Source organism: Cnephaeus nilssonii (genome assembly GCF_951640355.1).
Source record: "Cnephaeus nilssonii genome assembly, chromosome: 7".
Lineage (NCBI taxonomy): Eukaryota > Metazoa > Chordata > Mammalia > Chiroptera > Vespertilionidae > Cnephaeus > Cnephaeus nilssonii.
The window spans coordinates 93655936-93669571 of record NC_137078.1 but is presented as its reverse complement, the minus strand read 5'-3'; the positions used below and the strand labels follow the sequence as shown (position 1 = coordinate 93669571).

General features: G+C 57.1%; 1 protein-coding gene across 12 annotated transcripts in view; it reads left to right on the top strand.

The window, feature by feature from the left end:
* The window catches only part of ARHGEF10L (Rho guanine nucleotide exchange factor 10 like), a 137961-nt gene that overhangs the window by 29741 nt on the left and 94584 nt on the right, over window positions 1–13636 (top strand). For 9 of the 12 annotated variants that reach the window (XR_013813741.1, XR_013813742.1, XR_013813743.1 and 6 more), the window contains one exon: window positions 10304–10383. Coding sequence is in view for 9 of the 12 variants with exons in the window: in XM_079776223.1 (XP_079632349.1) it covers window positions 10347–10383 (37 nt within the window). In the remaining 3 variants the exon portion in view is untranslated. Of the gene's footprint in view, window positions 1–9887; window positions 9907–9985; window positions 10086–10193; window positions 10221–10303; window positions 10384–13636 lie in introns of those variants that run through there. The other 3 variants (XM_079776229.1, XM_079776228.1, XM_079776226.1) reach the window with 3 other exon arrangements.

The following is a 13636-nucleotide window of genomic DNA, read 5'->3' as shown; positions in this document are numbered from 1 at the left end:
AGTCGAATCCTGCCTCCTGCCAAAAAAAGCAAAAGAGGGAGACAGAGCCCTCACCATAGTCCCTGGGCGCGTACATGGCCTTGTTTGGCATGAAATGCAAACGTCCATCGGGAGGTGGGAGGGCCCTGGAGGCTGGGCAGTGTGTGCCTTGGCCCAGGCCCCACAGAGGCAGGGCTCCTGGCAGAACTCACTGGATGGTCATCAGGTCTTTGTGTCCCTCGCCTTGTGTGGTTACGATGCAGATGACCGCGCGGAGTCCAGAGGACCAGCACCGGTCCTGGGAGAGTTGAGTCAGTGTTCGGCTGTCCGTCTCAATGTCAGAGGAGCCCTGGCCTTCTCCCTCCCCTCGTAGTGGGTATCTGGTTTGTAGCGAAGTTGAGTTTGTGTAATTGTTTAGCATCTGCCTCCCTGTGGGACTGTGGAACCCAGGAGGGCGGAAACCGAGGCTGTCTTGCTTATGAGCAAATCCCTAGACCTTGCATACCGAAGCGCTCAGTGAATGTGTGTGGACTGGTTGAGGGGTGGGGCTGGGTGGCAGGAGGATCCAGAGAGATGAAGATTGGCTTTTCTGCCCTCCCCTTGAATGCTGGGGAGCTTAAAGGTCCCCAGAATGAGGGTGTGGGGCCTGGAGACCTCAGTGTTAACACAGATGGTCCGTGTCTGGGAGAAGTGAGCACCGGTACTTGCGTCCTGGTTTGCACCCCAATGTGGAAGGAGATGGTGCCCCATCTTCTGACCAAGCCTGGGCACAGGACAGACCTTGCATGAGCCTGGCACAGGCTGAGTCTTGGCAGGGAGCGCAGGTGTCCAGCACTGAGCCCTGGGCACCTGGTAGGTGTGCCGGCGGCCGCAAACAGGGAAGAGAACTGAGTCCCGCCCACCTAGGCCTGCACTGTCTCTGCAGGTCCCTCAGATGCTCCTGATGTTGAGTGACAGCCCTGGGCATGCGTGCGTGCGTGCGTGTGTGTGTTTGTGTGTGTGTGTGTGTGTGTGAGAGAGAGAGAGAGAGAGAGAGAGAGAGAGAGAGCGCGCACGTGTGTGTGGTTGGTCACTGTAACCTTGCTGCCTGGAGGGGATTTGTCCCTGAATTTAGCTAAACATATTGGGACTCCACAAGGAAATAGACGCCTGTGGTTTTTGCAACTCTCCTGGGCTGGCTGTCCAGCCAGCGTGCTTTCCATAAAGGGGTACGTCTGCAGCCAGCTCCGAGGCCCCCCTCTGCTTGACTAAACGGATTCGGGGGCTCGGACGGTCTCCCTGGCCCCACGCACCGAGGTCGCTATGTTTCGCACCAGTTAAAGGAACTCACCTTTTCTTTCTGGGTCCTCCCCCTCCCCTGGAATCTTGACTTTCAAAGGGGTGGGAGGCGGGTGGAGGCTGTGGGGAACTTACACAGCTGAGTGTTAGCCTCTGGACCAGGTCAAGCTGGTGGCTGCCCCAGAGCACAGCGGTGGGTCCCCTGCCCTCGGAGGGATGGCAAAGCGGTCAGATGCTGCACGAGAGGCTGCGTTCTCCAGGCTTGCTCCCCTTGGAGGGCGGGGATGGGGCGGGCTCTAGGATCACTCAGCACCACCTGGGACAGCGGCCTCCTTGTGGGCCAGGGCAGCTGTTCAGTTAGAAGGAGGTGGCCGCTCATTCACTCGCTCATTCAGCAAACACTTACCGAGCACCTGCTGTGTTCTAGGCTCTCAGGGAGGCACTTTTTGGGAATCATCTCATCTAACCCGCATAACAACCCTATGAGGTGGGGATTCTTACGGTTCTTGTACCGAGGGGGAGCCAGGGAACAGAACAGCAAAGTAACATCTTAGTGTCACAGGAAGTGGGGAGCCGGGACCCAACCTGGTTTGATCACAGGGCTCACTTTCCTAAAAACCATCCCCAGGGCGTGATGGCGGCAAAAAGGGTACCCAGGTACCCCCTCCCCCCACACCCCCCTGGCAGGCCTGGAGGTTGCTGCAGAGCAGGAGCCACCCTGAGTGTAGTGGGCCCCCCATTTTCCACTGAACAGTGGCCGCATTTCTGCGGTGGGATGTAGGCAGGGGTGGGCTCCCAGCTCACGGCACCCAGCACGGGTTCAGTGCCGCGGACACAAGGAAGACGAGGGAGTTCAGGAATTCTTTTCTAGCGCCAGCAAGTGGGCAGCATCTGAGCTATCGGTTCCTCATGTGTCCCGTTCCAGGGTTGGTGAGCACCAGTGAGGTTCTTGTTAAAGTTGATTATGAAAGAGGACCTGTGTTTGGGACTGGTTCCCCGTGGGGGTCCTGGTCCTGGGTGTGACTCCACCCCAGGACAGCCGGATTCAGGACACATCCCTTCATGGTTGCAACCACTCCTCCTCTCTCTGCCCCCAGCACCTGCAGCCCAAGCTCCAACTCCTGACCCACAGCCCCAGGCGGCGTCTTCTCAGAGGTGTGATGTTAATAGCCAGGGGGGAGTGGCCTGGATTCATTGCGGAGGGAGAGGCTCCCCTACAGGGGAAAGAGGGGGACAGACATCCATCTCATCAGGGATCTGCCTGTGATGAACTTGACTTTGGATCATCTCTCTCCCTCTCTGAGCCTCAGTTTCCTCCTCTTAATGGGGTTGACCCTGCCCTCTTGTGGGATGGTCCACCTGCTTGGGGGCTGGTGGGAAGACACCCATTTCTGTGCCTCCCTCCAGGTGTGGAGGACAGAGCAGCTGATTCACACACCAGATTCCTTGGGGAGGGGTTTGAATATGAGAGCTAGCTGCTTGGAGAGTTCAGCCAGAGCTGCCCTGGGCCTTGTGGCCGAGGCCTGTGGTCCCCTGGGGCTCCGAGCTGAGCTTGCCTTTCCCGAGACCTCAGATGCTGCCTGGCCAGCTTGCAGGGCCGTGGTCGGGTGGGCCGAGTTATCTTTAGCTCTGAGTTTTGCAAAGGCTGCTGCGTCCTGCCCAGAGCTGTCTTGTGGGACAAAGTGGCCCCCTCCTTGAGAGAGGCAGAGGGTGGTTCTGAAGAAAGGGACCCCGGCCAGACTGCACCCAGTGGGCTACCTATGAAAGGAGGCCAACGCCTCTCCGTAGCCCACCAGCCGGGGCCCTGTGCTTCCTCCCTGGGCAGCAGGGCGTATGGCAGGGCCCTCACCTGTCTGCGGCAGCGGGTGGCGGCCGTTGGAGCTCTGGGGTCCTGCTCCCTCTCCCGGCCGCATGCTTCTGACTCAGCAGAGCAAGAATGAGGTCTTTTTGGGAGCCAGTTCCTTATGGTCCAAGTCCTTCCCCGCGCCCTGCCCCTCCCTCCCCTCTTCTTCTGATCGCGCCCCGCCTTTGGCTCAGACCTCTTCCCATACTGGTTTTGGGGCACCGCCCCTTGCACAGCTTGGCAGTGAGTCTGTTTACTAAGCTCTCCTGGGAGGAGCCGTCCTGGCCACAGGCTGATTTCAGACAGGAGGAGGCCCAGGCCCAGACGGGGGTGCCCAACGGGCCTGGCTGCCTTATCCCCTCCCCTGAGGGAGGTGGCAGGACTGACCCAGACCAAGGGATTCCTTCATCCACTTAGCAGGTGTGTGCTGAGGCCTGCTGTTTGCCAGGCACTGATCCAGGGCTGTGGATAGAGCAACGAACAGAAATAATGATGCCCTGGCCTCTGTCGAGTCCATATTCTCGTACAAGAAGGCTGTTATAAACAACTAAAATGCGCAGGTGCCCAGAGGTATTAAATACTATGAAGACAGGGGAGCCGGGTCAGGGGAAGGGGTGTGATGGGGAGGTGTGTGTGCTGTTTTATTTTTAAAATATATTTTATTGATTTTTTTACAGAGAGGAAGGGAGAGGGACAGAGAGTTAGAAACATCGATGAGAGAGAAACATCGATCAGCTGCCTCCTGCACACCCCCTACTGGGGATGTGTCCTCAACCGGAATCGAACCTGGGACCCTTCAGTCCGCAGGCTGACGCTCTATCCACTGAGCCAAACCAGTTAGGGCTGTGTGTGCTGTTTTAAAGAGGGTGCTGGGGAAGCCTCTGATAGGGTGACCTTTGATCGGAGCCCAGAGGAGATGAGGGAGCATCCATGTGTAGGACCAGGCAGAGGGAGCAGCATGTGCAAAGGCCCTGAGGCTGGAGCCTGTGTGGGGTGTTTGAGGAACTGCGAGGTGGGGAGAGGTAGGATCTGAAGTCAGGAAGGTAGTGGGGTGTGGGGGTGCACCATGTAGGGCCGTGTAGGCCAAGGTGAGGGCTCTGGCTTCCACCCTGAATGAGGTGGGAAAGCATTTGAGGGTTTGAGCAGAGGAGTAACTTGGCTGCTGTGTTGAAAACGAAGTGGGAGCCAGAGACCAATCAAGGGGTAATTTTAATGGTCCCCATAGGAGAGGATGCCAGTTTGGACCAGGTGGAAGTGGGGGAGGGGGGAGGGGTGGTGAGAAGTGGTCAGATTCGGGACATGTTTGGAAGGGAGAGCCAACAGGTATGCTCAGGGTAGGATGGAGGTGTGAGAGGAAGAGGGAGGCCAGGGTGAGTCTGAGGCTCTTCGTCTGAGTGCCTGGCACGCTGGAGCTGCCATCAGGTGAGCTGGGAGGACGAAGGAACGGGTGATGGTCAGGAATTTGGATGGATGGTAAGTTCAAGATGCCCATCGACCATGGCAGACATGCTGAGCAGGCTTGTTTCCAGGCAGAGGTCTGGAGTCCGAGGGAAACTCAGTTGAGTCATCATCGTGGAGACGGTCTTAAAAACCATGGGGGCGGGGGTAGGGGAGGTCGCCCAGGGAGGCGCAGGCGGAGAGGGAGCGGGCCTGGGAGCGGCCAGTGTTTGGATGTCCTGAGGACGCGGTGGAGGAAAGGGAGCAGAGCGGGGCTGGGCAGGAAGGAGAGTGGAGGGAGCATATGGAGAAGGGCGCAGCCAAGTGGTGGGGAGGCTGAGGGGCCTGGGCCATGTCCACTGCGTTGGGCATCGTGGGGGCTGTTGGTGGCGGCTGGCAGAGCAGTGGGGAGAGCACCCAACTACAAGGTGCCCTTGCTGGGAACCCAGCTCCCTCGAGCCTCTCTGCCTTTGTCTGGGCCATTTCTGCAGCCCGGAGTGTCCATCCTGCCCCAGCACCTGCTCCGTCGAATTGCGTGGAGTCAGACGCACCTTCGTGTCCTGGTCCCGCCTCACTGAGCCGCAGCTTCCCGGTTGGGAAAGGAGGGAGTGAAACCCACCTCTCGGGTTTGGTTCCCGCGTGGAAATGCTCTACTGCTAGGATGAGTGTCCTAGGGCCACGTGGCACTGGGTTGCCTGCGAGGTGGCTTCTGATGGGGAAACTGAGGCTCAGAAAGGTGAAGGGGTAGCGCAGAGTCCATGCTGTCCCCTTCTGGCCTCCGAGTGTGTGTGCGGTGGGGCCCTATCACCTGGGACCCTCTGGGCATGAGGTCAGGATAGTTCAGCCATATTAGGAGACTTTTCACCTGGCCCTTCAGCCTGGGGCCTCCTGTCTGGGCTGGTTAGCTGGGGACAAAGGGGTTAAGGTGCCTGGGACTGTGAGGAGGAGGAAGGGCTGGGACCAGTCTCGTGGCAGCCCCCTTGGTCCCCCACCACAGGGTCTTGAAGCTTCTGGCTGGTTCTGGCTTCCCAGGCAACAGCCCTTAGAGATGCCCTCTGCAGGGGCGTGGGGTGGGGTGTGGGTGGGCTCTTCTGCCCAGAGGCCTCCTCCTGGGGCCGCCCCCTCCTGTCTTGCCCGGGGATCACTGACCAGGGGCTCGCCTAGCCAAGAAAGTCAATGGAGGAAGGAGGGTGGGGTTGGGGCTTCTCCTCTGGCGGGAACAGAGCCTCCATTGTCTGAGGCTTCAGCCATTGACCAAGCCTCACCCCTGCCCACAGCCCGCAGGGCGCTCCTCCCAGAGCCTCCCTCCCCCTTCCCACCGCGGGAAGCCCGTTGAGTGGCCTGGCGCCTAGAGGGCGAGGGCAGGAGCTGGCCTTCTTGTCCCTCTGGCATTCGGAGGCCCCTGCCATGGGGAGGGGGCCTGGAAGATGCTCACCCCCTTACCCATGTACTCCCCCAGCGCTTTTGTCCAAGGGGCCGGCCTGCCCGGCAGTCCCCGCCCACAGCCCAGTGACACCCCTCTCAGGGGCTGCATGGCCTTGAGAACACCCTTCAGCTTCTCAGCTTCCTTTTCCTCATCTGCTGTGGGAATGAAGTTAGACAGAAACAGAAATGTTCGGCATGAGGCCTGGTGCATGGCAGTGCTCAGATGGCAGCCACTATCATTTCACAGACGATCATTTTGTGATCTCGGGGGTGATGAGGGTAAGGAAGGGCAGGGTACGTATTCTGGTCCGCGGTCGGCCTGGACTCAGTTGAGCCGTCTGCAGAATGGGACAACGCTGAGTGTCCTCAAGGACGGCAGGGACTCTGGGAAGGGAACTAACATTTATTAAGAAGCTACCAGCTTTATTAGACGTCATTTCATTTACAATTGCCTCTGACCAATGGGGACAGGACACACAGAGGGTTTTTCTCAGTGGATAGAGCATTGGCCTGTGGACTGAAGAGTCCTGGGTTCAATTCGGGTTAAGGGCACATGCACAGGTTGCAAGCTCAGTCCCCAGTAGGGGGTGTGTAGAAGGCAGCCAATCAGTGATTCTCTCTCATCATTGATTGTGAAAAGCCAGCATGGCTTTCGGGTTCAAAGGCTTGGAGAAAGAGCTGACGCGCAAATTGACACACAAGACAAGAAAAATTAATTTTGAAATGATCGGGGGAAGCCAGGGAAAAGCTTAACTGTAGTAGTTAAGTTCCACTGAGTCTCTTTCCCAGCTGCTTTTATTTACTAGAATACACAATTGCCTTTTAGGAATGCAAACAGACATATCAATGGTAATGTTTAGTAAACAATAAGACTATCAGGTTAGGGGGGTGTTTGCTTTAGGCCAGTGGTCGGCAAACCGTGGCTCGTGAGCCACATGCGGCTCTTTGGCCCCTTGAGTGTGGCTCTTCCACAAAATACCACGGCCTGGGTGAGTCTATTTTGAAGAAGTGGCGTTAGAAGAAGTTTAAGTTAAAAAATTTTGGCTCTCAAAGGAAATTTCAATTGTTGTACTGTTGATATTTGGCTCTGTTGACTAATGAGTTTGCTGACCACTGCTTTAGGCCATTGAGTCAGCAGTAGGTAATAAAATGCAAATTCACCCTGTGAATATCTAAGGAGCCCAGGTCAGCCTTCTGGTGGACTTCTCGCATTTATATTAATTACTGTTGACCTTGGTTTCCAGCAATTGATGTTTCTATCTCTCCCTCTTCCTTCCTCTCTGAAATCCATAAAACAAAAACAAGAACTTCCCGAGGTCTCGCCCTGGAGAGCTGCAGATTGTCTGAAGTTGGGTCCTCGGCCCCAGCCTGAGCCCTTCACGCCTCTCTTCATGGGTGCTGAGTTCTGGTCATGCTCCTCTTGCCCTAGTTCCTCTGGTGTTTTCTTGGATCAGGCGCCTCATCTCTCCAGAGCCCCGGGAGCCACCTGCCCCCGACTTTGTGGCCGATGGCCACTTGTGCTGAGCCTGCGAGGGCAGAGAATGGGTGTCCTGCCCCCCTGTAGACACTTGTTGTGGGTCCCTCTTCCCACTGTCCAGCTGGCACCCTGCCTCTTCCTCTTGTCTTCCTGGACGGAGCAGAGGACACTGTGGGGTGGGGGGAGGGCGGTGGCTGAAGTTCTCACCTGGACCTGTGATCCTCTTTCCATTGGGCAGGAAGTCCCACACCTGCAGCTTCTCCAGGCCCAGGGACGCCCCAGCCTCACGGCTCCACAGAGTAGGTCCCAAGCAGGGCGAGGTTTCCAGGCTCTTCGGTTCGTGGCCTCTGGCCTCAGTTCAGTGCAGCTCAGCAGCTGTTGTCTCGCACGTGGGCCAGGGCTCCAGACACTGAGATGAAAAAAGAGGTCACAGTCTAGTGAGGGAGGCAGTTATAATAGGGGCTGTATGTGACCCAGGATCACCTGAGCTCTTTGATAATAGCCCCTCCCTGGCCGCATCCCTGAGCTACTGAATCTTAGGCCTGGGTCACATCTAGTTTTTTAAAAAGCTCCACCACCAGGCTTGAGAGCCACTGCCTGAGATGGATCTGGGGAGGACTCACAGAGGAAGAACTGGGTCTGGGTTGTGAAGGTTGAGTAGGAGTTTGCTTGCTGATTGTGAAAGAGAATTCTACCTGGAGGGAGCAAATAGCCTGAGCAAAAGGCCCAGAGATGGGAGACAAGTTGGCATGGTCGCAGGCCTGACAGCTCTTCATGAGGGCTGGAGCAGAGTTCCCTGTAAGGCGGGGGTCGGGGTGGGAGCTGTTGAGGCCAGTTGGGGGAGAGTAGGTGGGAGCTGTTGAGGCCAGTGGGGGCAGTCAATGGGGAGGGGTGTGTGTCATCTAGGGCTTCGACTTTATTCTGAAAGTGATGAGGAAGAGGAAGAGGGTGGTCCCGGTAGTGAGCATGATTGGCTGAGACACACCCTGGAGCCCGATCTGGGGCTTCCGCCTGGCTCCCAGCATCTCACCCTGTCTGAATGTGGCCCTTCTGCGTCGTGTAGCAGGAAAGGGCACCTTTTGGGGGTCTGCCTGCCCAGCCAGTATGACAGTCATCTTTAAAGAGATGAACCCCCAAGAGAAGAACTCTCCCCTATCACCCACGCATGACCTTGTTACCATCGTAATGATAACAGTGGCCAGTGTGCACGGAGAGCTGACTCTGTGTGGAATACCTTGCACACCCACACAGCCCTCATCCCATCCCCGTGGGAACTCTGCGTGGCAGGGACCAGTGAGAAAGGTGCTCACTGTACTGCCGGCAAGTGCAGACTGGGGTTGGAACTCAGCTCTGCAATAAATCTCATCTTTGTAACCCCTGTGGCCTTGTCTCTGCCACCCATGACCTGGCTCCTTGCATGTAGCAGCCCCTGGGATGGTCTGAGCAGGTGCGGTCTCCACTTTAAAGAGACAAAGCTCCGGGCCATGAGGGGCCTCGGAGAGGTCAAGGTCGCTGAGGGGAAGAGGCAGAGCCCAGCCTGCAGGTGGATTCTGCTGCCCCGGGCCGCTGTCCCAGATCCCCACAGCTTGAAGCCCTGAGGTCTCGGGGTCCCTCTGTGAGCCCACCTAGGGTCCCTTACCCTCTTGGGGTATGGAGTCCAGGCACAGAGTCCCATTGGCTGTCGCCCATTTTGGTGGTGACAGCTTTAAGGACAGGCATCTTGGCTTTGACGGAGTTTGCCTGGGGCTTTGCGATTGACCTCAGTATGCTGCTGGGAGTCCCGGGGGGCAGGTGGTCCCATTTACAGATGAGGACACTGAGGCTCGGCTCGCCTGCCAGCCCCCGTCTCCCAAGGCAGAGCTGCGGTCATCACCGCCCGTGCCTGCGTGCTTCTGACAGCACAGGCCCGTGGGTCCCAAGGACCTTCCCAGAGCTTTACACGTTTTTACTTCTAACTTCCTCAGTCACCCTGTGAGGTGGCTACTCTGTAATCTCCACTCTGCAGGTGAGTAAACTGAAGCCCAGAGATGGGGGTTAAGTAACGCATCCAAGGTGTCGGCTGCGGAGTGGTGGGACCCGCCCAGGTGGTAGCGGGAGAACTCTTTCCCTCACTGCAGGGCAGGGACATCTGGCAGGTTTGCTCCAGGGCCCAGGGAGCCACTAGAGGCACTGGCTTCTGGGTAGCGGGAGCCCCCACTGCGAGGCCAGCAGGCACTCTGCCTCCCGCTCCGAGCATGTGGGATTCTGCCCCTGTCTTGCACCATCTGCCTCTCTGCACCCCTTTCCTTTCTTTATACCCACGTGCCATGGCCGGCCAACCCCACTGGGCAGGACAGGGAGGGGCAGAGAGCGAATGGCCTTCAGCGGGGCTCTAGGCAGGGGCTGGTGAGAGCGGCTGGGCTCGGGAGCCTGTGGTTATTGGACAGCCAGGAGGGGGAAGTGTCCGGCCACCTCCCTGAGAGTTCAGGTGTGATAAACCCCTGGAACATGGGGGCTGAGCGTGAGCCTGGTCTCTGGGGCTGGAGCTTCACCTGCAAGTCGGAAGGCACAGGAGGGTATTGTAGCTGGACCCACCAGGCTCCTGAGGGTCCCGGGCATTGGTCAGAGCGAAGGCCAGTGGCGGCAGGGGCTTTCTGGGAAGACAGGGTAATTATGGTCCTGCAGCTGCTGTTTTTTCCGGGTTAATGATTTATGATGGGTGGGGGCTGGGCCCTCCTGGGCTGTCCTGGGCTCCCGGGCTGCTGGGGAAGGAGGGTGAGAGCTGGCGACTGGAGTGCACAGGTCCTGAGCCAGTGACCCCTCTCTGTGGCTGAAGCTTTGGCCTTGAACGTCATCTAATTAGACTTCTGGCCTTCTTTTCACAGGCGAGCGGCTGGGACGGTGCTGGTCTGAGCTGGACTTTGTCTGATGGCTTCCTCCAGTCCTCCTCCACAGGCTGCCACAGGTACCGTACCCTGGGCTCCCTCTGAGCCGGGCTGGGGGGCTAGCAGAGGGCCACCAGCTTGGGAGCAGGCTGACCCTGGGGTGGGGTGTGAATCTGGCTTCGCTGGCATTTAGCTGTGTGCGCTCGGGCAGGTGACTTCCCCTCTCTGCCACGGTTTCCTTGTCTGGCAACAGGGAGAGAATAATTCCCTCCTCAGAGTGGGCTCCCGACAAGGGTTGATTCTTTCCCTGTGTCCCTAAGGTCCCCCCTGGAGAGATGGGCAGAGCCCGTCTGGGATTGAAGTGTGCCAGCGGGTGAAGCTTATGAATTGAGGGTGGGGACCGAGGGTGGAGGGGAGGGGCTGGGCTGTCTCTCTCCATCTGTGAAGGTGCCAAGGTCGGGCCATCCAGTGGTAGGGCTTTCAGACTTGCTCCAAAAACAAAAGCAGAAAAACCCACCTCCCAACAAAAGAGACAATTATTTGTTGTTCATCTGAAATTCAGTTCGACATCCTGTATGTTATCTGGCAACCCAGGCAGTGTGGCCTCAGCCACCGCAGGTGGAATTCAGGCCCCGCCTGGGAGGGGCCGGGCCCAGGCCGGCTCGCCCACTAGGCCCAGGGTCCTGTCCTCTTGCCCCCACTAGGGGAGGCGGACAGCGGAGTGGTAACGAGGAGGGCTCTTTCTCAGCCTGACCCTGCCACTGCCCCTCGGTGGCTGGGTATCTCTGTGGCTCCCTTTCATCACCCACTGACCTGGGGATAACAATGACACCCTCCCTTATGGTGAGGCTTACATATAGGTAAGGCTTTGGCGGGTGGTAATCGATCGCTCAATGAATGGAAGGTGTTACCACTGTGGGGCGTTGGCGGGATGCTGCGTGCGCTGCGTGTGCCCTGCACTGAGCCGCGTTCTTCTCTGGAGGGCGGGGCTCAGCAGGTGGACCTGCCTTCTCCACAGCAGGAGTGGCTTTCTGGGCCTGGCCTCCTGGCCTCAGTGGGGTTGGCTCTCCCGAGGACGGGCGTGTCCAGGAGCATCAAAGGTGTGTGTGTGTGGCCAGCTCTGGCCATGCCACCTGTCCAGATGGGTGGGAAGGGCTTCATTGAGCTGTCAATTATCCAGGGATGGGCCTCCTGATTTTTCCTTCTGATAAGGGAGTGAGGTCTGATTGCCTGGGACCCAGGAGCCCGGGAGCAGCACTGGGGACAAGGGCATCTCCTGATTCATGGCCGTGACTTTGGGTCCCAGGATGCGCCCACCCCCGCCCCTGCTGCCATGGTCACCTCGCTCCTTTCTCTTACCTACCAAGGGGCCCAGCATGGAGCGTGAGAACAAAATCATTTTATGATTAAATCTCTTCAGTTCTATTCAAGAACTATTGGATGGGTGTTCATTGTCCCAGGTCTGTCTGATGTTGCTGGTGACTGTCTTCTGGTTGAGCCAGGCTCTTGGCCATTTTCTGACTCTTGGAGAGCTTCCTGTTGTCTTACAAATAAAATCCAGATTCCCGAAGCACCTCTTGTCGTCTTACGGCTCTTCCTTCTTGCTCACGTGTTCAGCTCCACTGGGCCCCTCGATGTTCTCTGCACCTGCTCTGGGCTCAGCCTGGAACGCCTCTGCCCACCCGATCCTGTCGGACCTTTGCTCATCCTTCAGTGCTCTACGCGGGGCAGCCTTGTGCCCGAGGCCCCGGCTGGCATGGGTCCCTCTCCTCTCTTTCCGCGCCAGCTCAGTCTCTGGGTTTTATGTTTCTCTCTTGTCTCCTCTGCCTGCCTCTCCCCGCAGTGAGCGCCTTGGCATTGAGAGGTCCCATCTTCTGGGCTGGCGTGCACAGGTCATGGCCCAGGGGCTGCCGGGAACAGTTCACTGAACGTGGGAATGACTGTGTGGATTGATGGCTAACTGAGGCCATTTGTACTCTCAAAAGGAGAAGGTGCAGAAATGGCCTGAGTCCCTGGACATGGTCTGGGCCTGGCCTGTGAGTGGGGAAGGCCTGCCCATCTCACCCAGGGTCAAGGACTGGGCTGTGACTCAGGGCAATAGTAATAATAATAATAATAATAATAATAATAATAACAACAACAATAGTAATGATGATGACGATGCAATAACAGTGATAATGAATAGAATCATCATCATAAGAATGACTGACGTTCAGTGAGCACGTACCTGGCACCAGGTGCTTTATATGTGTTAGTTCATTCATCCATCCTCCCAACAACATGATAAGGTGGTTACTATTATTATCCTCAGAGCAGGAGACTGCAGCTGGGCGGGTAGACTAACTTGACGCTCACACAGCCAGTGTGTGGGAGAGCCGGAGTCTGACCCAGATGGATGGAGACTGGATTCACTACAGTGATACCAGTCGGGTGCCGGGCGTAAAGGGGGTCCCTCCCCGCCATTGCCCGCCCAGCAGACTCCAGTGGGCAGGCACCCTGGGCGCTGCAGCCCTCTCGGTCAGGATGGGTCTGCATCCCGTTGCCCAGAAGTGGTGGGCAGGGATTGTTAGTCATTTGTTTCAATATCTTTTAAACTTTCAAAACCACAACCATAGATAAGACAACAGGAGTATATGTGTGCGTGTGTGAATTCAACAAATACTTACCATGTGCCTACCATGTGCTTGGCACTGGGCCAGATGCTGGGGATTCAACAATGGGTGAAACAGGCAAGAATGCCTGCTCTCACAGAGGAGATGGACAGGAAAATGAATGCAACTTGGAGCGTGTCACGTGCTCACAGGGCCACAGAGAAAAATGAGGCCCCACGAGGGAGGGAGCCCCCGTGTTTCCGCGGGCAGCTCTGGTCAGGGCAGCCTCGCTGGGAGGTGTGTATAGTGAAGACCGGACGGAGGTGAGAAGGGGAAGACACCTGGGGAAGAGCATCTGGACCCTGGGCTGGAGGACAAAGGTCCCGAGCAGCAGCACGTGTGGCTCATTCCTGGTGCAGCAGGCCAGTGTGGCTGCAGTGGACTGAGCGTGGAGAGCAGTGGAAGGTTATACACACACACACACACACACACACACACACACACGCACACACACGCACAAAGGCACACATACACATGCATGCACACACATGAAATGGGGTGCATACACACATTACCTGAAACTGAAACACTTTTACATGTCACATTAACTGAACAGAAGTGTAACAAACAATATCAAAAGCAATACTAAAGGTGATGTTATGACTATTACAAAATTTAAAAGTACCTCAAACAAGCAGTCCATACTCAGAACAGAGCGCTGCCTGGGAAGCTCCTGACTGCG